General features: G+C 43.7%; 1 protein-coding gene across 3 annotated transcripts in view; it reads left to right on the top strand.

Annotated features, from left to right (window-relative positions):
* The window catches only part of CCDC85C (coiled-coil domain containing 85C), a 107,770-nt gene that overhangs the window by 8,666 nt on the left and 74,130 nt on the right, over window positions 1-24,974 (top strand). The window contains exon 2 of one of the 3 annotated variants that reach the window (XM_061376156.1): window positions 7,404-7,641. The exons of the other annotated variants lie outside the window; for them this stretch is intronic. Within the exon in view, the coding sequence (XP_061232140.1) occupies window positions 7,404-7,438 (35 nt within the window). The 3' untranslated portion in view covers window positions 7,439-7,641. Of the gene's footprint in view, window positions 1-7,403; window positions 7,642-24,974 lie in introns of those variants that run through there. 3 annotated transcript variants of the gene reach the window in all.

The raw sequence follows: 24,974 nt of genomic DNA on the forward strand, positions 1-24,974 counted from the left end.
AAAGAAGAAGTAAGCCTTACAGCATTTCCAGTCCCCAAAGCTTAATATTTCTATGGAAACCAATGCAGCAGGAGGCTTGCTGTCAGTCTCTGATCTAGTGGGATTGACTACATTTAAAAAATGTTTGTCCTTTCACCCTGGATCATTTGAAGACAGGTTGCTGCATATCACAAATGCAAGATTAAAACCTACATTTCTGGTTTCCGACTCTCCATTAAGTGCTAATCATTCTCTGGAGGGTTGGCAACCATCTTTCATCTGCAGTTTTTTACCTGCTAAGGTGCATTTCATTCACTCCGTGACACTTATTGATAATGCCTTGTCCTGTAAATGCCACTCCTGTAACACTGCTCCTTGAAGGATGGCAGTGACTTTGCATCAGGCCATGGACTGTTTAGTGATGTGGTACATCTCAGTGCCCAGTCACTGCAGGGACACTGGTCAATTTGAATGGAGTTAAGACTTGGACTCTTTACACTTGCTTTAGCCTTTTATTCAAAGGAAATCCGTAATGTCTGTGATCTGCAACAACAGACATGCTCTGGCCCATTAAGTAGTAGTCTGCTTGATTTTTGTGTAGCCAGAGGGCTACCCCTGGTTATATACCTGCAGGTATTTACCTTTATCATGTTGGTGTTTTGAGTGGGATGCTCAAGGACAGCCTACTGTCATTTCTTTTATGCCAGAGTAGCATTATTAGATGCTAGCGGAGTATCAGTAATAAAAAAAATAACTCATTTTGGTTGATGCTATATCTTTTCAGCTCCTAACAAAGGTGTTAGCAAAATCTTATTTTTATGTGCAATCTTAAAGGGCTTTTGTGATACATAGTATTATTTTGTCTTTCTGGTTTCCTTTTCTTATCTACCTTACTGGGGTTTGCAGTCTCATCTTTATATATTTCCCAGCAGTTGCATGTAACTTTGATCTACTCTTTGGATCTGTGGAGCTTTTAATCCCTTTCCACTAAGTTAAAAGCTTGTTTGCTGTTGAATGTGATACACAGTTATAGGTTGTATGATCTTCAGTAGTGGCTCGTACATCATACGAAGATGGCATATTGTGAAAAACTCTGATAAAATGTCTCCTTGTTCGTTTTCCTGATTGCAACTCAAACCCAGTGTGGGAGGGAGTCAGTTATTCGCTCCTGGTCAGGTGGCTGATACACCTGCCCTTTGCTGTTATGTATACCTGTGGACTCACTTTGTTTATTTCAGTTATTCATTCATTTCTTTGTGATGTTTATTTTTGAGGCTACAAACCATTTGAGTATTTCAGCCAATGCAGCAGCCCTTCTGTCTTCCAATCCTGATAACATGTGCAGTGTTTTCTCTCTTCATCCTCCTAGCTGCTTGTTACCTCTTAAGATATGGGGATCAGCTTTAAAGCCCACATGTTTATTCCTCTTTGATATCCTGAAACACAATAATACACACCTTGTCTGTAGGAGATCTTCTAGAGTGGCTGCAGGTTCCACTGTGGGAAAAATGATTTCTGCAGCTCTGTCCTCCAGGCCGTGCGGATGTAGCTGTGTGTGTGTGTGACTGTATTCAACTTCCTTCTCAAAGTCGTTGTTTTTGAGTTTCTGGTGTAGCTGTTCGCAGTTTATTTGGAAGACTCCCATGCTTGTCTTATGACCTCTTGTAACAAAATGCAGACCTCTTTGGACAAGATCAGTTAAGACTGTACTGGTTTAGGTGTAAACTTTGAAATTACAAAATGATGGATGTTTTTGAAATTTACAGCACTGAGTTTGGACTCTGATTTGGTGGCCTTCTCATTGTACCATGGCTTTCTGAGATAGTCTTAGGTAAATTACATGGTCTGTGATTCTCCTTTAATGCAACCAGGATAATGTATCTCCTTTGTCTTTTCTATGTTCCTTGTGGTTCATTGGGTCATTTATAATGTGCTCCTACAGTGCTCAACAGAATTAGACCCTTACCTCAAATGGGGCCTGTAATCATTGCTATGATACCAGTGACAACAAGCAACACAGGTTTCGAGTTAGAATGATCTAGCAAGGAAGAAGCAGCACTAGCAGTAACTCCAGACATTTCCAGTTCCCAGTTTTGGAGTTGCTTCAAATTTGTTTCAGTTTTACTGGGATGCAAGCACTTTACACACTGGGGTGCTTCCTTCTGTATTGTATGTCTTGGGATCAGGATGATGACAGATGAACAGTCTCTAGTTGACTGTCAAAATAAAAACTTGTCAAATAATAATTATTCTCCCAAATGAGAAGACAAGGAGCAGAATAAAATACAAAGAGCAGTGTTTGCCTGGTGCTGCTCCTGTCACAGCAACAGGTTACCTCAGTGTCTTTCAGAGACTGGGGACAGTTTGTTGTTATTTCATCTTATCCTATCTGCATTGCCCAGTTAAGTATCATACTATAGATGTGTATTAAAATAGAGTTTATCTGTCAGCCTTGTGCAGTTTTGGCTGAGGTGAAGAATGACAGCTGTGAAGCGAGAGTTCTTGTTGTCACATTGCTCCCTGTGTCACTGCAAAGCAGCAGTGTCTTTGCTGTGATTCCTGAAGACACCTTTCCTCTTTCCAATTCAGTTCTTAACCTGATTGCTTGTTTACTCTGATGCTGATAATTTGGTACCTCCTAACAAGTCCTGATTGAAAAGTCATCAAAGTCACTCTTAATGGTGAGCCCTGTGTTTCTTAACCATCTTGGGCTTTTATTCCATTTGCGTAGTGGATTTTGTAGGCAGGATTTATTTGCCAGAGTACCATTGAATCATTAGGAGGGGAACAAGACTGCAGTAGCTCTTTGTAGGCAACTGAAAAGTTGTCAATACGAGTACCTTGGGAAGTTAAAAACCTTAATTTTCATTTGGAATTGAAACCCTAATGACTTTCCACTCCCACAGCTCATAACGATCTTGTTTCAGCCTCAAGTTGACCAAGATAAAGGGAGGGGGGCTCTTTTATTGCAGATTTTTTTTTATGCATTGTTCTCATGTAAAAGCAGATTTGTGAGTCACTGTTCTTTGTATAAAAGATAATTGCTGGAGTGCTAACCCCAGAAAAGTGACATTTTATGAATTTGCCACTAGCCACACAGCGCAAGCTTTTGCTTTTTTTCTCTTCAATTAGTTAAACATCTCAGTTTGAAAGGACTAATTATGTTCCTGTTTGTTGTTTGCCCTGTATGCTAAATGTTTTCTATATGTAAAGCTAAGCAGTGGGGATCGGGGAAGAAACGATCACCCCAAATGCATGCTATTTAATTATTTAAAATGATGGGTGTAGATCCTGTGGGGTTAAGTGGATTGTTGTATTCAGTCACATTCATCACTTGCAGCGCAGTGAGGAGGAGAAACGGGCTCACACAAATTATTTCGTTAACCCTAGGAGCATAATTTAGTTCCTCTGGAAATTTGTTCTTTAAGAACACATTCCTCTGAACAACAATATTGATTAATCCATGCTTAAATGTAAAGCTGCATGCTTATCCACTTCTATGTGGTTTATTGGTTTTGTGTTCTATTTCTTTAAGTAAAGGGAGCATTTTGTAATGCAGTAGCACCTTAATGCAAGTGAGAGCTGAGGGTGAGTGTGGACATAGGGGTGGTGCATGCAGATCAGTCTTGCTTTGCCTCTGCAGCAGCAGGTCAAGAGTTTGCACAGTGGCAGGTGATCCAGAGCATCTCCGTCTTTGGGGATCCATTGGGATATCTGAAGGGCATCCTCTGTTCAGAGGACAGGTGCTCTGCATTTTCAGCATGTTAAGGATTCTGAACATCATTCAGACTTTGCTCTTGGAAGTATCTGAGGTGACTAGATAATTTTCCAGGCCATGGGGCTCTGTACTTGAGAAAGTGTCGCTGCAGAGCTGTGAATGCCTTCTGTCTGTGACAGCATAGGTGATAGAAGCTTTCTGATCCCACAACAATGGACACAAGTCTGCTTGGAGTGCTGCAAGATGAGGATTGGATCATGTATATAGCAGCTGATGCAGTTGTTGGAGAGGCCTCTGTTTTTCCTTTCAGCTCATTTTATAGCATTTTGGCCAGGTAGGACAGGGAAGGTTTCCGATGGAAAAATCTGATGTCCTGTCCTTTTATTCTGCCTTATTTGGATAAAAATTAGAAGGCTGTCTTTTTTTTTTTTTTTTTTTTTTATTTGGCAGTTCAAAGTGAAGCAAATGCAATATTTTTGGGAAGGGCTTGGAAATGGCCCTGTAAAAGGAATGTTATCTAAAGGGTAAAACTCCCTGACTGTGTTATGTTTAAAGATGGCAGTATTTGAATTTGACCTTTTCTTTTTAAATGAGAGACTTCATATCTGGATTTAAACCAAAACCATATCAAACACAAAGGGACAAGGTTGTTCTGTCAAAAACAACATCTGTAGAGCTGGAGGGGAGGGCTGGGCAGCATGGAGCGTGTGGCCTGACATGGGGGCCGTGGAGGTGCCAGCATCCTGGACCTGCTGCAAGAGGGTAGAGAGCAAGTGGGCAGTTGAGGAGGGAACTTCTGTCAAGCTCAGATGAAGCTCATACAACCCCTGTATCCTCACAGTGGTTGAGGAGTGGGCATCAAGAGTTGCTCCTTAGCTCGAGATGGAGTTGGAGACCACTGCAAAGGGGTGCGGCCGCAGCCCGAAGGAGGAAATGGAGTAAATGAGTCCAAAGATGTGGTTTGGGAGCTAGCTGTTATTTTTAACAGCCAGTTTCATTGAACTGGATTGAACTCCCTCCAGCACGGCATTGATGATGGTGCCTGGAGCTATAAAGATTGTATTTTGATCAGCAAGTCAAAAGCAAGTCTACCACTAGTTATGAATACATTTTCAGAATTGCAGGCACAGGAGATCCCAGAATAATAATGGACAGAAAAAGTTGCCTGAAGGAACCAGATTCCTCGATAAATGCTGGAGGAGGTGTGGACCTGAATTTTGCACTCCTTCCCACCTCAGCTTTTTAAAATATGCAAGCAGATTTAGTTCCTGAATTTTGAACCTGTTGAAATCCTGAGCAGACGTAATGCAAGGTGTCAGGAAACCCAACAATGACGAAGTTTTGAAAATACAAATAGATCAATTGTAGATGTGTGGGATAAATGAAAAACTGTGTGCTCTGTGATGTATATTGTTGACCCAGTTCGTTATTCAATGGTGAAGTCTGATCTGTATGTTTTGAATGACAGGTCTGGGTTCTGATGTGCTTATGATTAGATTAAGACAGTGTAGTAAACCTTAATGGTGCATGAAAAGCTACTGCTGGATTTGCAGTAATACATACTTTTCTGCCTTAGAACAGCATGAACAATACTTTATCGTTGTGTAACTCCTTCCAGATGAGGAGTCCAAGAGTGCTTTGTAAACGCTAAGGAGTTTGGCCTCGTGGCATATTTATAAGTCTGAGAAGCAGTGTTATTCCCTTTTTTTTTTCTGTGGTTTGGATGTTGACTAGCCTAAGTGTGCAAAGAGCAGGCAGCAGAGCTTTTATCTCCTGGTCCTCAGTCCTGGGCCTTACCTGCAGGACTTGGAAGGCTTCCTAAGTGTGTCTGAGGCATGCTTAGAAATTTATTGCAGATTCAGTCCAGCAAAAGGGGTGTTTTTTTTGCAAACCTCTGGGTATCCTTTGTAAAGCAAAAAGCATTGTAATTATTTGATAGTTATTTCTTGCTCGCCTTTTCGTTCTACAGCAACAGAGATTGAAGCTAATCGTCTAGCGGAATGAAATCAGTTTGGGCATTATGAATATAGTTTCCTTGCCCAGAACAGAGAGGCTAAACTAATGTGAATGAAAAATGCTGTTATCTTTACATGGGAATTGCAGGTGGGTAAGGAATGTGAGGTCAGCTGGGATTGGGAGCAGTTAATTGCCTGTGTCAAAGGGCAGTGAGAGTGATGCCTGTGAAAAATGCCTTGCAAAGTAGGTAGGATCAGGCACTGATGGGCACATGCAGATTTTTCTCTAGCAGCTTCTTCATCCCAGAATGTCTTCATGATTTGTAGATTTATGTAGTTTGGTGTTCTGCAAGATGAGCATTGTGGGGATTGTAGATAAATTTTGTAAGTATTTTGTGTGTGAATTCACTGTTTGGTGACAACTGCCAGAAAGACAGTTCTAGAGGGAGAAGTCCCTCTTTGGCTGTAGGATAAGCATATGCAAGCAGACATTTCACATACTGCTTTCACATTCCTAATCTGAAAAGCTGCTTCCAGATCTCTACTCTTTCATGGACTGGAGACCAGGGAGGATCCCAAGGAGTCTGGTAAGTTATAGATGTGGAGGTGGTGATCTTCATGATGTGGCTGTGCATCTGCTAGCAGAATTTGTTGTTAGAATGAGCAGCATTTGTGCTCTCAGATCACAGAATCATAGAATACTTTGGGTTGGAAGGGACCTTTAAAGATTACCTAGTCCAATGCCACAGCAGTGATCAGTAGCATCTTCAACTACATCAGGTTACTTCGAGCCCCATCCAGCCTGAACTTGAACGTTTCCAGGGATGGGGATCCTGTTCCAGTGTCTCACCACCCTCATTAATAAAAAATTTCTTCCTTATATCTATCTAAATCTACCCTCTTTCAGTTTAAAACCATTAGTACCCTTGTCCTGTTGCAACAGGCCCTACTAAAATGTCCCCATCTTTCTTATAAGCCCCCTTTAAGTACTGAAAGGCCACAATAAGGTCTCCCCAGAGCCTTCTTTTCTCCACACTGAGCAATCCCACCTCTCTCAGTCTGTCTTTGTAGTAGAGTTGCTCCAGCCCTCAGAGTATCCTGTGGCCCTTCTCTGGACCTGCTCCAACAGGTCCGTGTCTTTCCTGTGCTGAGGGCTCCAGAGCTGGACACACAGTACTCCAGGTGGATCTCCTGAGAGTGTTGTAGAGGGGCAGAATCTCCTCCCTTGGCTTCTTTTGGTGCAGCCCAGGATATGATTGGCTTTCTGGCCTGTGAACGCACATTGCTTTTAATCCACAAATACTCTCTCTTTGGCCCGTGGTGGTCAAGCCAGAAGACTAAGGAGCTCCTGAAGCTGTTTTTTGAGCTCCAGATTGGGTGGCATAGTGACTGTAGTGAAAGTTTGATGGTGAGGATTTGAAATAGGAAAACATACCTGTGTTTTCTACAGTAGTTTCATTAGAACAACGTGGGGAATTTCCTAGGAAGATTTACATGTGGTTGATTATTATTTTGTTGGCACGATGGAGGCTACAATAATAAGTTAGTTGGCACTTGAAAAAAGATGCTGATTTTCTTTTTTTCAGAGGAACTGCTTTGTTTACTTTGTCTTTCCACATGTAGATCAGACTTGTCTCAGATTTTGAGATATTACTGCACTGAAGATATTACAGCACTTTTTTGAGGCTGTTTACATGCAGTAACTGAGTTATACCAAAGGTGAATTTAGCTCATGGTCTTCTGCTATGCAGGTCATGACCACGTGAACATGAAGAAGGTTGGTTGATTTCCAGCAAATTGATTCTAAACATGTAATGGCATCTGGGGTCAGAAGCAGAAGGAAGAAAAGATCTGAAGTGTGTGTTAATATATATTATCTGAGTGATTTCAGGAAGACGATTTCTGACATCAGTATTCCCTTCTACCATGACATCCACAGGCCTGGAAGTATGAGAGCTGTACTGCACCATGTGTTCTGGTGGTGAAACTATGTTCAGTGTATTGCTGCACTTCAGATGTGTGTCTCAGTAAGTTAAATGGCATTAAAGCAGTTTGCTGCTCCATGTGACTGGCCTGTGTTTTTTAGTATGATTCTGGTATATTAAATGCTATATTGGCATGTAACTTTTTTCCTTATCGGACTATTTCTGGAACATATTAGCCTTAGCTTTTCAGCACAGAACAAAAACTTTTCTGAAACAGTTTGCTCAAGGGTATAGGTAACAAACTTCAGGTGATTAGCAAGAGGTTTTGGCAAGTCATGCCAGATACACAGAGTATTTCAGTAAGTGACGTGGCATCCTTGCCAAGCCAGGAGCCGGAGCATCCTATAGAGAGGCTCTTAGCTGACTGTGCAGTGTTTAATCTTCATAATACAGCCCATAATGTGTAGTGAAAGATCTAGATAATGCAAGAAAATGGTTATTTATCTGGGATTAGCCTACATAAAACACACTGAGCAGAAACTAGGCCAGAACACCCTTCTTTTGTGAATGCTGGTAATGAATTGTGACCTGATCCAGAATCTTTTGTAGTCAAAAGAGCCTTTGTAGTTCCTTCTGGGAATGGACTTTGGGCCCTGGGCTTTGGCTTAGTGTAGACTCTTTGGACCCCTGGACTTTGGCTTACCACTACGGCTTATGTGTTTCAGTGTTCTCATTGAAAAGGGAAAAGTCTTAGTTTAAAAAGTAACAAAATCCACTTCAGGTCCCCAAGTACACAAACAAGCGTGCCAAATGAACAGAGTGCAATTAATATAATATTTGTAACAAACTCTCAGGTTGGCTAGTTATCAATGCCTCCTGATGAAGAATAGCCTGCCTGCTTTTCTGAATCCCTGCTCTGCTAGCGGTGCACAAGGCATTTTCCTGATGATTTATTATGGTGGGAACTACAGAGTAATCCTTAGTAAATAGATTTATACATGTGACAGTCTACTGAATGGGAGATTTATACTTGGCTATTCCATGTCTGCTTATTACCATATGATCTTTCAATTACATGTCTGCCTCTACTCTTTAAAGTTGAGAAAGGCTTCACGATATTACTGTCTTCTGCTCAGCAGAACCTCACAAAGAGGCACTTTCCAACATGATGGATTGAATTTGCAGGTGGCTTTGTCCCTGGTAGGTAGGCCTGGTTGTGTGAAGGTTTTGTCTTATTAGCAAGACTCATAGTACTGTTATGCTGATGGTGTTTTAGAGGTTGAGCTTTGCCAGCTGCCTAAGCTTTCACAGAGTTTTGCACTGCAGAACTGACCTGGTCTTACAGGCTATTATTTGGGAAGATCCTTGTAACTCTTACAGGTTTTACAGGATGCGTAGGTCTTTCCTCGATGAGATTAATGTAACATATTCGTTGTACCAGCTGAAGATCAGAACAGAGCATTTTCTTTGACATTAGAATTTATATTTTTATCAGCTAGTATTTTTCATCTAAGTTCTTTGGCACAGATTTTTGTGCTACTATTTACTCTCCTATCTGCCACATTTTTAAGCATAAAACATTCTCATTAGACTAAAATAATTTCTTTCCCCCTTTGGAAATCAGGATGATGTAAAGTCTTTTCAAAACAGTGGCTTAAAGCAGTAAGATCTGCTAGGTATTTTACTTAGTATAGATATTCCAGGAGACACCCTGGCTGCACTGAAGTCTGTGGCAAAACTTCCCTTGGTTTTGGAAGGACTAGGTTTTCACTTCTTATTTTCCATTTGCCCAAAACTTTTTATTCCTGGCTAATGCATACTACATCTTTAATGATTTCATTTCGATGTGGCTTTTAGAAACTATGACCTTTTTTGTCCACGGTCAAGCCCTGTGTTGCTGCACCCTTGTGATCTGGGACCTCATTCATAAACATTTCTGCAAACATGGCTCTTTATCCAGTGTCCGGGGATGCGAGAGAATGCCAAACAATAGTGAGGCTGAGACAAAAGCATCCATTGTGGAGGGGGCGACGGGGCGGGAGCATGGAGGGGCCCAGGAGCCTTGACAGGCTGGGACCATTGTGCCCGTAATTGGATTTCTGCTCGCGGTGGCCATCCGGTGGGAGTGGGACCTGCTGGGGCAGGCATGCCTGCTGCAATAAACCTGGCACTGATTGGAGGAGGCAGATGACCTTTAAAGCCCATGTTGTGGAGCAAGACCTAATACGGTACAAATGCACCAGGTTGCAACTTTATTAGTGATTAGACACAGAGATAAGCCTCAGCACATTGCCTAATCTGCAGAGCTTAATTCCAGTCATTGAAACCAGGGATGCTGATGCAGACAGAGCATCCGTTTAGTCTGAGTGAGCTGGGGCAACTGCAGGCAATGTGCTAGGGAGCTTCTTGATAACCTGGGTTTAGGGCACATTCTGATCAGCCTCTGCTGTGGGGGTGCTGGGACAGGGAAGCAGGCACTGAAAGTTGGAACTGGAGAGAGCATCATACAGCTGTTAACTTCAAACCCTGCTTAACTTCTGTGATGACGATCCAAAGAGTATTTTTAGTGAGCAGGGATTGGTCCTTTCTGACAGAAATAAGGTGAAGGCTACAGCCTGAAGCAGCTTACCAAGTGGGGTATTTAAGGGACACCAAACTCCATATTTCCAAGACTGTTCCTGGGTGCTCTGGACCTGGTTTTCCTCTTCTTTTGGACAGGGTAGCCTTTCCTGTGGCCCAGGGTAAAGGCTAAGATGGGTTTGGCCCATTGTGGTTGATCCATGCAGGATGTTTGAGGCTGTTGCTGAATCCTACTAATGTGTCTGCATGAATGGTGGTGGAAAATGTTAGAAGTTGCAAGCAAAGATGAATCGCCATAGGGCAAGGGTTAAGACAGCATAGCAAGTGTGCTGCTGTGGTATGCGCTGTTATTGGATTTCCTCCAAGGATTGCTCTTTGAGGAGCACTGGCCTCACGGCATGCTCCAGAGACCTGCTGCTTGATACCATCCTTTAAACATAATGTGTTAGCCTCCAGTTGGATTGTATACAGATCCTGGTCTGTGTTACAGATATACTCATTGAAATGTTTGGCAGATTCACACTGCAAATCCAGACAGGCCCATGCAACCCTAACTTTTAAATGGCTTGGAAATCTGCCTTCAAGAGCCACTGCAGACTTCCTTATCTTGCAGTCTCTTGGTGGCATCTACCTTGTCTTCAGACCCACTTAGACAAATACGTAAATATGATCTAAGAAACCATCTTGCTAATAGCCACACTCTCTTAACTTTATCAATTGGAGGAGCTCTTTTTGACCTTTATTTGGGCAACCTGGCATTAAACTAATCCGTCCTGAGTGCTGTAGTTTCTGGGTGACCTTTTTGTTTTTATTTTTTAAATCTTGTAAAATGATGTTACTGAAGTTGCTGCAAGGATTCCTGCTTCTCTAGCTTTCTCTTAGCCCTTCATAACTGTGTTTTGACTTGTGTTTTGGAACACCTGGCTCTGCATTTGGGGCTGAAAAGGGGTGAGAAGCTTTATTTGTTGTAAGAGAAGTATCACTGGGATAACAGGCCACGAAGAGATGGCAGACCATAGAAATTCCCTAGGAGAAACCACAGCCTTGTCGCTGTGATGTTAAGCTCTCCAATTGTGAAGAGGTGGCTGGGAGATGTTAAATTCTCAAGTGGTCTGTTCAGAACTGGAGAGTGACCTGGCCAAGGCTGAGCTATAGGTGAGACCCTGGTAGGTCTCAGGCCAAGGCCCCCACCGTGTTGGCACTTGTTGGGCTACTCTATCATCTTCCCTGCGGCTTTACATTGTTTTCCTTTTATCACCCAGCCAGGGCTTGTTGTCGGTCTGTCTTTTGCCTCCAGAGTTTTGGAGAGAAGCCCCTGGCTTCCCTTTCTGTACAAGGAGGCTCTGCATTAACTGTTCCTCTCCTCTGGCTAAAGATGTGTGAATCTGAAGAGGAAGTTTCTGTTGCTTTGAGCAGATCTGGGCTGATTTTGTGAAGTCAAAATCTGTGAACAGCAAACGACGATACAAACTGCGTGTCTGGTGCCAGGTGGCCTGTCCAGGTCCACTTGTCTGTCTTCCCTGCAGGTCTAAACCGAGTATCTTTCCACTAACCTTGTGTTTCATGCATCACCTTTTTTCAGGGTAGGATTGAACGTGTTTCTAAAGGTGCTTGGAGGAGAAGTGGGAGCTGAAGTGGGGAGAGGTTGTTCAGCTCTGTTGCTTGTCTGTGGTGGGCAGGATGTGTGATGGTTTCCTGATGCAAACTTTGGCCTTGCATATAGAATTGTAGAATAGTTAGGAATGGCAAGGACCTTAAGATCATCCAGTTCCAAACCTTTGCCATGGGCAGGGCCACCTCACACTAGATATGTCACCCATGGCTCTGTCCAACCTGGCCTTGAACACGGCCAGGGATGGAGCGTTTACCATTTATTTGAACAACCCATTCCAATGCCTCACCACCCTCACAGTAAAGAATTTCTTCCTTGTATCCAATCTAAACTTCCCCTGTTTAAGTTTTAACCCATTACCCCTTGTCCTGTCACTACAGTCCCTGATGAAGAGTCCCTCCAGAGCATCCTTGTAGGCCCCCTTCAGATACTCTGCTGGTTTTGTTTTCTCCTTGCATCTGATGCAACCAGAGCACTTTGCTCCAGAGCAATGTTACTGCTGAAAGCTCATCAGAGTAGGATTGGACCTAAAACTTTAAGAGAAGCCTAAAGCTTTCTGCAGCAGAAGAGAACTCCTTGTTTGTTCCATTGTCTTGGGAAGTGGTGGTGTGACTTCCCACCCACTTCCTCAGCAGTAAGGACAGCACAAACTGTCCTTGAGATAGTTGTGATAACTTGTATTTGAGGCTTACTGAGCAGCGTGCTCTTTGCTGCCTGCTGGCATCTCCTTCTGAACCAGCAGCATTGCAGTGCTCTGCTGCACAGCTCATTCCTCACCCACCCGCAGTGATGGGGGCTCCTGGGGCGCGCCATGGGACCAGGCAATACTTTGTTCACTAATCCCCAGACAGTGTGGCCTTAGTTAAATAAATCCATGCCTATAGGCAGCTTTGTGAGGCTCATTATAATACTAATTCAGTTGAATTCCTAGTTGGATAACAGTGGATTCGTGTGGGTATTGGAAGTTAGTGTAAATTTCTTAGGGTGAAGGAACCATCCACTGAAAGCTGCTTTGGGGAGAGAAGCTGAAATGACATCAGAATCTCAAAAAAACCCAAAGATGTCTGTAAAATAAAATTTTAGATGTGTTATAAAGCTGGTGTATTGCTTCAGATAAGCTAGGGGGTGAAATTATTCTTTTAGTTGACTTTTTGTGCAACATCAGCAAGAGAACTGTGAAAAGATGTCCACAGATGAAGAGATATCTCTGTCCTGAAATACTAGGGAGGACAGTTATCAAGCCCAAGTCCAGTGTTATTTCTTTGGGTTAAGTGAGCTGGCTGCTTTAGGTAATTTGAATTAAGGTTAAAAAAAGACAGCTTTCAAGAGAGAGAGAGAATCCAAAGGAATTCCTGCTTGACCCCTCAATATCTGTGAAGAAATCTCAGCAATATCCTTCTTTGACCATTCAGGATTAGACACCTCCAGAACAAGCACAAATAATGATTATAACCTGTGTATTTTAATTTTATTATTTGAAAGAAGTAATCTGCCCACTGTCCTCGCTTAGACTGGTCGTCTCTTCTATTTATATTGCCTCTTCTATTTGGAAGGACTATGCTGCAAGGGTTTAGTTCAGGGAGTGTTTTTGCATGTGTTTTTGTGTTGGTGTTGTGCGCTATCGTTGCTCTAATGGACCTCTGGAGAATGTGATACAATACTTAATGCTGGCTATGCTGTTAAATAATAGCTCCTGCAGGAAGGAAGTGAAGAATAATTTATGTGCAGGAAAGCAGAACAGGTATACAGAGAACAATAAAAACAGGTAAGCTGTGGTTTCATTAAAACAGTTGAAACAGCTCCTATAGCAAGAAGTTGCTTGGGCTCTGTGATGCCTGCAGGTCCCTCCAGCATGCTGCAGCAGTGACAGCTCCCTGAGGCTGGATGGCCAGGGCTCCAGGAGCTTGGGCTCTCAGGAGGACATGATGGTGAGTGGGGCAAAGCCTGGGTGGGAGCTGTTCAGCCACTGCTGAGCACTGGCAAACGTATGCATCCAGCATCCCCAAAGCAACATCCTTGCAGATGCTCTGCAAAAATCCCACATTTGTCAGGATTTCACAAGGGTGAGGGTGTTACCCCCTAAGTACAATTTTGGCATGAGGGGCACTGCTGGAGCTTATTTATGCTGGGAATGGACTATAAACCGTGACCGGCCTTTTGGTTGTACCAACACACTCATTCTTGTCTAAATAGATTTGTGTGTTAGTGTACTTATAATCTGATGGACACTCTAAACTTCTGTTTGGATAGCCTTCTTTTTGTGTTTAAGTGTAAATAAATACTGATGAAATAGATGGGGCTCCATCTGGGCAGTGGGACTGGAAAGGAGGCTGTGCCCTTGCTATGTGCCTGTGAACTCCTCAAATAAACATAGAGACCTTCTCAAGGGCTACTGGAAGAGCTCCCCTGCTGCTAATTTTAAAAGTAACTTATGAATCAAAGCATATCTCTCGCTTTCCTCCCTTTGGAATTCCACTTTTGAGGGAGGTTTACTTTTGCAGAGCACCAGCTGTAATACCAGATTTTGATTACTCCTTGCCTTTGGTCATAGAGATGTATTACTTAAGTGTAAATACTTTCACATGAGAAGTGGTATCCTGTGTCTAAGCTGTTAGGAAGGGATCACCGTTTATCTTGTCAAAGAAACTTACTGGCCCTTCTTCAGGCTTCACTTGACCCCCTGTGCCCCAGCGCCTCTCTCTCTATTTCACACATGTACTGGAACCCTGCAAAACCTCTCAAGCAGGGAAGACATGAAAGCAGGGAAATCCCAGTTGCATTCTTGTAAAGAAGCAGCAGACCACCTATGTGATGGGGCACCTGGACATGTAGGTCAGCAGTATATTTTGAGATTGTGGATTACCTGTGGTGGGGCTGCAGTTTATGTTGCCGTACAGCGGGGGACTCAGTAATGCTATCTGGTTACAGCACCATTATTGCTTTTCTACTAAAGTTCAGATGGTAATTTTAAACCATGGGAAAGCATTTTTCCTCTTTGAAGAGCATTGTTAGTCACTTGTAGTCTCCTCCTTTGTTCCTTCTTTGAGTGCATCAGCCCTTGATCAGATTGTGGGTAGCCCACAATTCTCCAGGTGGGGTGGGAGGGGGTTGCCCACTGCTGGGATGGATGCACAGGGCAGAGGCGGCTGGCACCATTTGACTCATGTGGGTGTGGGGGCAGGAATGAGAACAGCCACATTTGAATTATTGTCAGATCAAATTAACCAGCATTTTAGAAGAGGATCTTTGCATATTTGCAAGTTACAGTTATGTCAAGAAAATACTAATTGCCTGTAATTTTCCCTTTACCCCCTCTCACCTCTCAGTATATCTGTGTTTCCTCACTGAATAATATTCCACCTCTCTGGAAATGTAGTCAAATGCCTGCATATATTTCAGTGGAAATGTCATTACAGTAAAAACGCTTAGTTTCTTGCGTACTGTCAGGTGTTATTGGCACAGGGGGGAAATCTGCACTTTAACAGATCCTTGACTTAATAAAGTGAAAATGATGCCTTGTATCTTAGGGTTGTTATTTTAAAGCTATCCCTGCTCTCCCAGGAACAATGCAAATTTATTCTGAGGTACTTGCATATCAATAGCACTATCTGGTCTTTTTCTCAGTATTGGGATGAGTGAGATCTGATAATGCCGTCCAGGGTGGAAAACCTTGATAACTTGAGCTGTTAATATAAAACAACATACCATGTTGCACAAAAAGATAAGGCTACAAAGGTGTGGTGCTTTTTTGTATACATTTTGTGGGTTTTTCTTTCCTTGAGGCAAGAGCTGTGTTTGGTCATGACAGAGTTGGAGCAGGGGGGAGCCCAAATTTGTTGCTGGTGGAATTGCAACCATGATGAATACATACTACCTGGCCACAGATCCTTTTATAGATGTTACGAATACAAGGTCTCACCTGGAAGGTGATAAGTGATGGTAGGAAGCAACTTTTGAGATTGATGTAATATCTTTTTGAAGCTTTCTGCCTTTTTTCCTGAGCTCCTGGAAACTGTATCTACCAAACACCTCTGCAGTGCTGGGGAGGGTAAGGAGATCCCCACCAGCAGCCTGGTGTGTAGCGGGTGTGCTGCTTGCCCTTATGTTAAAAACAAACCCCCAAACCCCAACAGAGCTAGGGCTTGTGCCACCTCAAACAAAAGGCAGGGCTTCAGGGAAGGGTATGCCGAGAATCTGACCCCAGGAGCACAAAGCCAAAAGGGCAGCGGCAGGAACAGCTATCCTGGTGTGGCAGCTTCCAAGCTGTTTATTCAGTTGCCGTTTAATTAAAAGCTGGGGAGGTTGCAGGCATGTTGTTATTTATTTATTTGTGCCAGCAGAAGCTCTGCTCTTTAGCAAAGTTTGTTTCAAAAGGGGATGTAGCTTGAGTGTTGGGGAAGCATGGTTGCCTTTCTGAAGAGTAACTTGTGGCATTGCTGTTCCCCAATGGCCTCAGTCCCATCTTCTTTGGTGGGCTCGCCTCGGTAATTATCTCGCAGCTGCAAAACTAAAAGTAATGTTTTCAACTAATTACTGTAGAATCATAAAATCATTTAGGTTTCAAAAGACCCTTAAGATCGTTGAGTCCAACCGTTGACCCAGCACTGCCAAGTCCAGCACTAAACCATGTCCATAAGTGCAACATCTACGCATCTTTTAAATACCTCCATAGATGGTGACTCCACCACTTCCCTGGGCAACCTGTTCCAATGCTTGACAACATTTTCAGGGAAGAAATTCCAATCTAAACCTCCCCTGGCACAACTTGAGGCTATTTTCTCTCATGCTAAGTGTAAGCATCTCCTCCTACTAACAGAAAGTAGGTACTCAGAAAATGCTTGTGCCTGGTGGGGGAATACTGGTTCATGTAGTTTGCTTTCCCAGGTACAGATCCCAGGTTGAAGCACATCCTTTGCCATTTGTGCACAAATCATTGCTGTTTCTGCTGCAGGCAGGTCAAAGAACCAGTCCAGATACCTGTGTGATCCTGTTAGATCTGGACTTACATGTATGGGCATTCCTGAAAATGTGATAAGCTGATGGATTATTTTCAAAGGGGTAGAGCACTGTTGATCCATTGATACCAGAGGATTTGTAGATGTATTTTCTGTGTGCACCAAGCCCTGTGATCTTGATGACATCCAGGACTTGATATTTCTGTGAGGTTTTCAGCAAGAACATTGAATTAAAATTCAGTGGCATTCTGCTGTCTTTAGTGATACCCAGGCAGAAAGTACAGGCAGGTAATTTCTGAGACAGGCAACAATCTTCATATATATACTAGGAACAATCTTGAATTGAGTATGCCTTAATTAATACAAATGCTAACTACTCTTACAAATAAGTCACATTTAAATGTCATCCACTTGTTATTCACTGCCTGTGAGTAATTTTCTTGCTTGCATATGTGTGAATGAAGCGTATGTTTTAAGTTGTTAAGTATCCGAGGTCATATCTAAAAATAGCAAGTGCGCATTGTTTGTTTGCCAGCGTGACTTAGAAGAAATTCTCGATCATAGATGGTTTCTTCCTGTGTGGTGTTCAGAGGGGAGAGAAGCATTGTGTGGTGCTGCAGGACCTTCCTGAGTGCTGGAATTTGTAGGTTAGGGAGGATTTTTTCCTTTTCATTCTGAATTCCCTTGTTTGTACAGTCTGCAGCAAGGGAATCCTTCCCAGGTGAAGCATTGTCAATCCAGACATGCCACTTTAAAAAGGAAAGAAGGCAAAGCATGGTCCTTCTGTTTGTTTTTCCCTTGGTGTTCACCAGTGTGTTTGTTCTGTTGCAAAATGATCAGCAAAGAAGTGGTTACCAGCCTTTGCATTTTAATACCCGTATATGGAAATAAGCGGCAGCAGTTTGAACCCTGTGAGGGCTGTGTCGGCTTGAATTCTTGTTTCCTGGTAGTGTTCCTGGTTGCAGGCTGACACGGGCCTTCAGATGCTGGGTTGTTGGATCTTGCAAAGAGCAGAGCAGGCAGGGCAGGCTGCCCAGTGGCCCAAGCTGCTCCAGTCCCTCACTGCTGGTAGGGGATGCTTGGAGGAGTCTGCAATGAGGATGTTTGGAAGAGTCCTTTTTGGGGATGCCTGGAAAAGTCCTTACTGAGGGTGCTCAGAGAAGTCTTTGTGTAACCAATCCTTAAAGCTATTTATCTGGAATGGGTGTTGGGTTTGCTTCATTCAGAAATACCTTAGTCACAGCTTTTGCTATTCTGAGAGGTGGAAAGTGAGGTTTTCCTGTGGTGTAGAAGGTAGAAAAGGAAGCTTCTCTAGGAAGCCACAACTCAAGTGCCAAGATGCTGCTTTCCATTTGTGCTTTAAGGCTTCATGCAGCTGCTGTTGCTGAGACGCTGGGTTCATGAAAATGCTCCTGGAGCTATAATTCTTCTGGAGCATAAGCTTGCTCATGGGACTGTGCATGCACCTGAAGGAGAAGCCAGCTAGCTCTGATACAGAGCCTGTCCAACACAGAAAGGTTCTTTTGTAGAGCAAGCCAGGGAGTAGGACCTGCAGTGGTTGGACCTACAAAACCCCTCACTGCTGCAGTCTGAACTGAGCTGATTCTTTCCCCTGAGCTGGCTTTCCATGTCCCCTGTGGCCTGGCCACCGAAGCTCTGCTGGATGAGATGGACCTGGCTAGCCTCCTGCCCCCTGCCTGGCCCTCTGCTTCCTCTGATGGTTGGTGCTGGGACCTGGAAGAGGCCTCTGATTATTTTATTGCTGGGTTTAGGGCTGCTTTTGGAGCTATCTTGAGAATGTGGTTCTGGGGAAAGTTAGCCTGTGCTTTGATTAGGCAATCCCTGCTTTGAACCATAAAGAGCCTTAGTTCTGCTGCACAAAGGGTCTTGAAAGGCAGATATCAGAGCTGGAAAACCCGAGATCTGAGTTAAAGGGTCTGTCCTGAGTGGCTCAACTCCTTGGCCCTAGGTAGGAAAGAAGAATTTAGCTGTTGTTTCTAATCCCTTCCCATAACATGGCCCTGGGTGACAAAAAAAAGAAATGATATTCAAGACTTTTCTCCCCTGTAACAGAATAGATTAATGGTGACCCTCGGACTGCCCGTAACCTCTGAGTTTGTCAGAGATGCTCTGGCAGATTCCTCTGCCGGCCTGGGTTTCTCCTTTGAGACGCTTATGACTTTAATCTCTACTAAAGCATCCTGGGTGATAAGGGATGTTTTTATTTTCTCCATTCCTCCTCATGCTTTCTGTGAGGCCATAAGTATTTCACAGACGCACAAAGATGCCATTTTAGGCAGCAGTATTAGCTTATTAGCTACTGGAGTCAGGCGCCTGTCTTCCTCCATATTTCGTGCAGGACTGATCTCTCTGGCAGCAATAAATGACAATGGTTCCCTGTTGTGCAGATGGAGGTGTATAAACAGTCCTTGCTTGGAGGTAGGAGTCAGCCCTGGGGTTACCCTCCATAGGGTTTTCAATGGCGGTGTTGAAATCTGTAGCGATGTGGTCCTGTTTGCGTTACACTGCGGTCAGTATACATCAGGGGTGACTGTCAAGCTCTGAAATTGCATCCCATGAGCTGAGATCAGGAGCTGATTACCCTGCAGAGCCACCAAAATGTGCCTGTGGCCTGCTCCAGGATGGACAGATGGATGGACTTTGGTACCTACTGGGCTCTGAAGTTGTATGTGAGGCCAAACTGGAGCTGCTCCTGTGGCCTGAGCCTTCCCTCAGGCTGGCAAAACGGGTTCAAACAAGCTGCTGCTGCTGCTAATCTGCTTAATGTCTCCACACGCAATAGCGCATCATCTGCTGCTGCTGCTAGGGAAGAGGACTGTTATCATCGGTAGTTTCAAGTGCCTGGTCATGCTGCTGAACTGGATACAGTGCAAGTTGCAGAGCTGACCTGGTTTGTGAAAAATTTGGGGCATGTATTTAGAAGTCATTATTTCCTCAAATAGGTTGAACCCCAAAAGACCCCCAGCCCTCAGCTTTTAGCTGTGGCTCATTTGGTGTCTTTGGGTTTCTTTTCACAGTGTGTCCTGCATCTCAGTGTAAAGGTTCCTCTCTGAAAGGAGAGACAGGAGTGAGTGCCGAGTGGAAGGAGGAGGAACGCCTGATGCTAGACCTGCTCTGTTCTCACATGCTTGCCAGGGCTGGGAGGTGGAGGAACAGGAGCCTCCCAGGGTGTGTCACCACAGCAGTATGTACCCAGCTCTGTGGGTTTGGTGCCTGCCTCTTGTGTTTGTTTGCTGTAACCCGTGTGGTTACTCCTGGCTTGGGCATAGCTTTAGCTATAGGAACATGTCTTACGTCACTGTGGCTTGTTCTTGGTGGGAAGAGGGTGTTGGTGGTAGTGAGCACACGTGTATGCTGGTGTGACAGCACTGGAGTAAAGAGGGGCTGTTTCTTCCTCGGCTCCACTGGTGCTGATGCAGTGATACAACTTGCTTGTGTTCAGACGAGGCTTTGTTCAGGAAAGTGACATTTTGGACCTGGCTGGCCTGGTGGAAGAAGTTGATGTTCTTGGCAAGGTGGGACTTGCCCTTGCTGATTAGTAGCTCTGCTGGCTTGCCCATGCAGCAGGTCCCTAATGAAGCAGAATTACCATGCTCACAGAGTGCCTGGATGAACTCTTAACCTAACTTGACTGGAGCCAAGCAATCGAATTGCTGGGGAAAGAGTGTATTTTGTGTAAAGGGAGGAATGGGTATATTGGGATTTTGCTTGTTTAAATATGTGTATTTGAACTGGAAGTGAAGCATAAACCAGCATAAACAGAAGGCACAGAAGCAGCGAGCAGTGAAGATGTGGAGGAGGAGGATCAGCAAATGAGTCTAGAAAATAAGAAAATGTAGACAGGCTCAAAGGAAACATATGCAAGGCAAAGGCATGGTCAGCCATGAGTGCAAGGCGTGTGGACCCTCTCTTGAAACAGCCCTGCTTGGGGATGTGCTGTGGGATCCCTCTGCTTTGGAGGGAGTCTCTTGGGTCAGGGTCCAGCCTCCTAACTCCCTCCCCTTGCATCAGCAGCGATTTTGTCTGAGAAGGAACTGCTTGCTGAGTACTACAAAAGAGAGTAGCAACACAGCTGGGTTCTCTTCAGAGAAGGGGTAGAGACTTCAGTGGATTTTTTGTGTGTGTGCATTTAAAAACAATGGTGGCAAGAAGCCTTTTCTGGAGCGTATTGGTCTTTTCAAAGCCTGGGGAAGATTTCTTTGTTGCATGTTCCACCTATTTGAAAAGATGTGGGAAGGTAGGGAGTGATCCGCAGCACTCATCAATACATATGTGAGCTCCTTATACAATAGCTAACAAGATTGCTTTCAAAATGTAGTCAGTGATTTATATGAGGGTGGGTGTTAAACATCAGGCTTATGAATTGCTCTGGGATTTGAATGAAGTTTGTATTTTTTACGAAACAGCTCTCCAAGCCTTATGAAACAGTATTTTGTTCTCAGAACCGAGGAATGTCCAACTCCCTCATCTGAGGACAGTGTTTCAGCATATCATATCTGTATTTGTGACGTTCTGCTTTGGTGCTGCTGCCCCACTGTGGGGTAAGAACCTCCGGTATGAAAGCCCCAGAGCCTTAAAGAAGAAATCTCTTGTAATAAAACAGATATGGAACCCAAAGTAAACTCTTCCGTTTTAACAGGCATTTAGAACAAGGTTTAAATTGATCTGGGAATCACTTTCTTTTTTTTAATTAAGAAATGATTTTATATTTGCTTCAGCAGAAACCAACCTCCCTTCAGTTGTATGGGGTGTTGCCAGCTGCAGTGCTCAGGCCGAGTTAAAGGTTTGCTGGGACCACCTGAGGCATTGGAGACCACCATGGTTAATGTACGCAGTCTCACTTGTGTCTGCTGCTGGGAAGTGACCTCAGGATACCCACTTTCACAGTGCCTGGGGTGATGGGGCTCTAAACCCTTTAGGAGTCTTTAAGCACTTCAGCAGAAGTAATAACCAGGCATTATGCATAAATGAGGAACGTAGGCTGGTCCCTGGTGTATGTGGGGCAGGTGGGATGGCTGATCACAGCCTGAGATGGGAATGCTCTGCCATGGTGGGTACCAGTGCAGGGTCACATGCACTTGGCACAATTAATCTCTGAGCAGAAGCAGGGAGGCAGCCTTTGCAAGACTCCACAGTCTTGTGTCTGCTTTTGCTGTGATTTCTCCAGTCACTTCGGAATGAAAACTTGTCTTTATTTTTTGTGTCTGAGCAGCAGCTCAGACAAGGCTTGTTGTCTGCGACTAGGCTTATAATGCAAAAAACAACTTAATAATAATAATAATATTTAGGCAAAAAATAGGTAGCAGGATTAAGATTTCAGTCTGTTGGGTTCTTTTTTCCCTAATGTTTCCTGGGGTTTTGTTAAGTAAATGCTCATCGGCTCTATCTGACTGCTTGTCACGCAGCATTTACGGAGAGGCATTTACTTGTGCATTAGTTGGCATCCTTTTACCGAGGCTCGTGAGATGCAACTGTGCGGCTGTTTCACTTCAGAAATGCTCTGTTAAGTACTTCTGGGGGTTTTCTTTTTTCTTTCCCACCATCGTTCTGCCCCTGTAATGCAAGACTGGCATTCAGTGTCGTTTGGAGAGCTTTAAAACAGGCCTAAAGCTGTCCCTTGCTTAGGACCGTCCAGATTGTCTCACATTTTTGGGTGGAAAGGGGGATCTTGAACCTTTTCAATTCAATGTCTATTTATTTTGCTGAAGTCAGACCTTTAGAAGCAAGGTGCCAGATCTGGAACTGGATTTGGGAAGGGGGCTAGGAAGGAGCCTAAGTTCCGGGTAACATGCCTGGCCCCTGGCTGTCCCCGCTGTGGTACAAGGCTCTCTTCTCTCATCCACTTCTTTTGCCAGAGAGGGTGGCCAAGGGGAGCTGTTGCTAACGATTTGATGCAGCCCAAGTGGAAGTGACTGTCTTCCACTCAGGGAGAAGAGTAGGGAGGCTGGTGGCTTATACTGATGCAGTTTTAGTTCTTTTGAGAAAAGGGTAAAAGCAGTGCTTGCTGGACTCTGGTTGTGTCTCTGCTTTGGCAGTTATGGCACTTTGCCCTGCTGCTTTCTGACTTTTTCTTAGCCCCTCTTGTGTGAACAAGTAAATAACCTGGTTTCAGGAGAGTAGGTCTGTAGCCCAAATCGAATACCTAAATGCTCTTTGAGAATGGGGTCTATTGCTGTGGCGTTTTGGTGAGTTGTTTGGTATATTAGTCAAGTAATGTCCAGAGTCTCAAACATAATGTAAGGGACTGACCATTGGAGCAGCAAAAACATTGTGCCCATTCCAGAGCATTTCCATTTAGAGACTGGAGACAACCAGCTCTAAGACACATCATCACTGCATGTTCTATCGCCTGGCTCTTACTCGTGTTTCTATAATACCACTTCAGGGAGTGCAACCAGTAATTCTGCACTTGTTTTGTTTAGGGGTTTTTGTGATCAGTTTTTCCCTAGGAGTCCTCTGAAGCAAGGGCTGCAGGAAACTGCAGATCTGGCAATCCCAATCTTGGATCCTCTTGACCCTTTCAAAAATGGAACAAATATTACCTGACACTTTAAAACCTCCCCCCCGCAGGGCACTGTGGATGGGGAGCTGAGCATGTTTTAGTTCTTGCAGAGCTGAGCTCTTAAATTGGTAGTGCCTGTAGTTACATGTAGCTCTTGTGAAGGAAAATAAGAAAAACATCTTAAATCTTTAAACGTCTCAAGGCCATCTTTTCCGTGCCATGCTGTGAGGAGTAACTCTATAGTATCAGAAGAAATCCAACATGAATGTAGCCATGCCAAGATGTGCTTTACAGGTAAGAAGCTGGGCATGAATAAGTGCCTACCAAGGTCACTTGTAGGGGTCTTTAAAGGCTCATGTGGTCAGTTTTTAAAGTACCTGGCTTTTGAAAGCATTGCACATGTTTCAGAAAGCAGTAGAGTGATGCCATAGTTGCTCTGTTCACACCGTGTAGATCTCGAAGATTATTAGTTTCTGTACTGAAATACATTTTCCGAAATAACAGTGGATGGCATGTATGTCTAACCAGATCTGCTTTGAGCTGTGGAATGAATGTGCGTTGCACTTTCATTTTATTTAGATTTGGTTTAACTAATGAGAAGCACAAGTAAATGTTGTTTGTTGCCTAGAGGGAGATCTTGAATGTGGATCATTAAGAAATGGGGTCAGATGAAGAAGAGAAAATATCACTGTCCCCAAGCTGGAACTTGCAAACCCATGCACTGTGCAATGCCCCATGGAGCTGAAAATCTTCTGTCAATGCTGATACGATTGTGATGGTCTGCAGTGGTGATAGCAGTGTCTGGCTTCAGGGTCTGTGGTATCCCTGCATGTCACAACCACTGTGTTTCAGAAGGCTGGATTGCATTTTCTCCTGGAGAGTTTGTCTGATTAATTGCTCACAGAACATAGCAATTTGAAAACGAGTTTGGATTTAGTAATAAACCTTTATGGCTCTTGCAAAGTGTGTCTCTCCAGACTGGTTGAGGCAGAGGAACAGCTCTAGATGACCTCTGGTTTGGGAAAACTGCCAGCCCAGTGGAAGGAAGATGAGGTTGTTCTGTGTCAGGAAAAGGGGAAACACAAGGTGTTTCTTCCACTTATTCTGAAAACCCACATCTTGGCGAAATAAATGTTTCTTCAGAATTCTGAAAAAATATCAAATTAATGTGGCTGTAAGTTATGTGAAATGAAATACAGAGGCATTAATTAGAATTCTGAACCATATGGTCACGCAAATATGGAGACCCACACAACTGCATTTTCATATCTAATGTTGACACATTAAAATTCATCAGTTTGCATCCAGAGTTGTCATAGTTAATTTAACTAATACCATAACGTTCCTGAGATGCATCATTACACCTCATCATGTAAATATAAACCAGGATGATTAGGGGAGAGCCACTCGCTTCAAAGATTTAATATAGCTGGAAAACTGCTTACAATTTAGAAGAATTAAAATAAGATGCTAAATATGTCTCCTTCTGCCCCTTGTTAAAGCCAGACCTTTATTAGTTTGCACAGTACCTGATTTCTGATGGTGTATTTTAGCCAGTGGCTTGTTTACGCTTGTTTACAATGTGCTGTTTTGATTCATGGTCCAGTGTTTGGGGCTGTGATGCACATTCTGAATGGGAGCTGTAAGGAGGAGGTTGTTCTGCTTGGTGGGCTGAATTGGCACCTTAGCTCCAGAAATGTGTATTCCTCAGTATGAGCTGGCCATTG

This window comes from Neopsephotus bourkii, unplaced genomic scaffold, assembly GCF_033783945.1.
Source record: "Neopsephotus bourkii isolate Nb327-2 ecotype Australia unplaced genomic scaffold, CSIRO-AGI_Nbou_v1 NB_1707, whole genome shotgun sequence".
NCBI lineage: Eukaryota > Metazoa > Chordata > Aves > Psittaciformes > Psittacidae > Neopsephotus > Neopsephotus bourkii.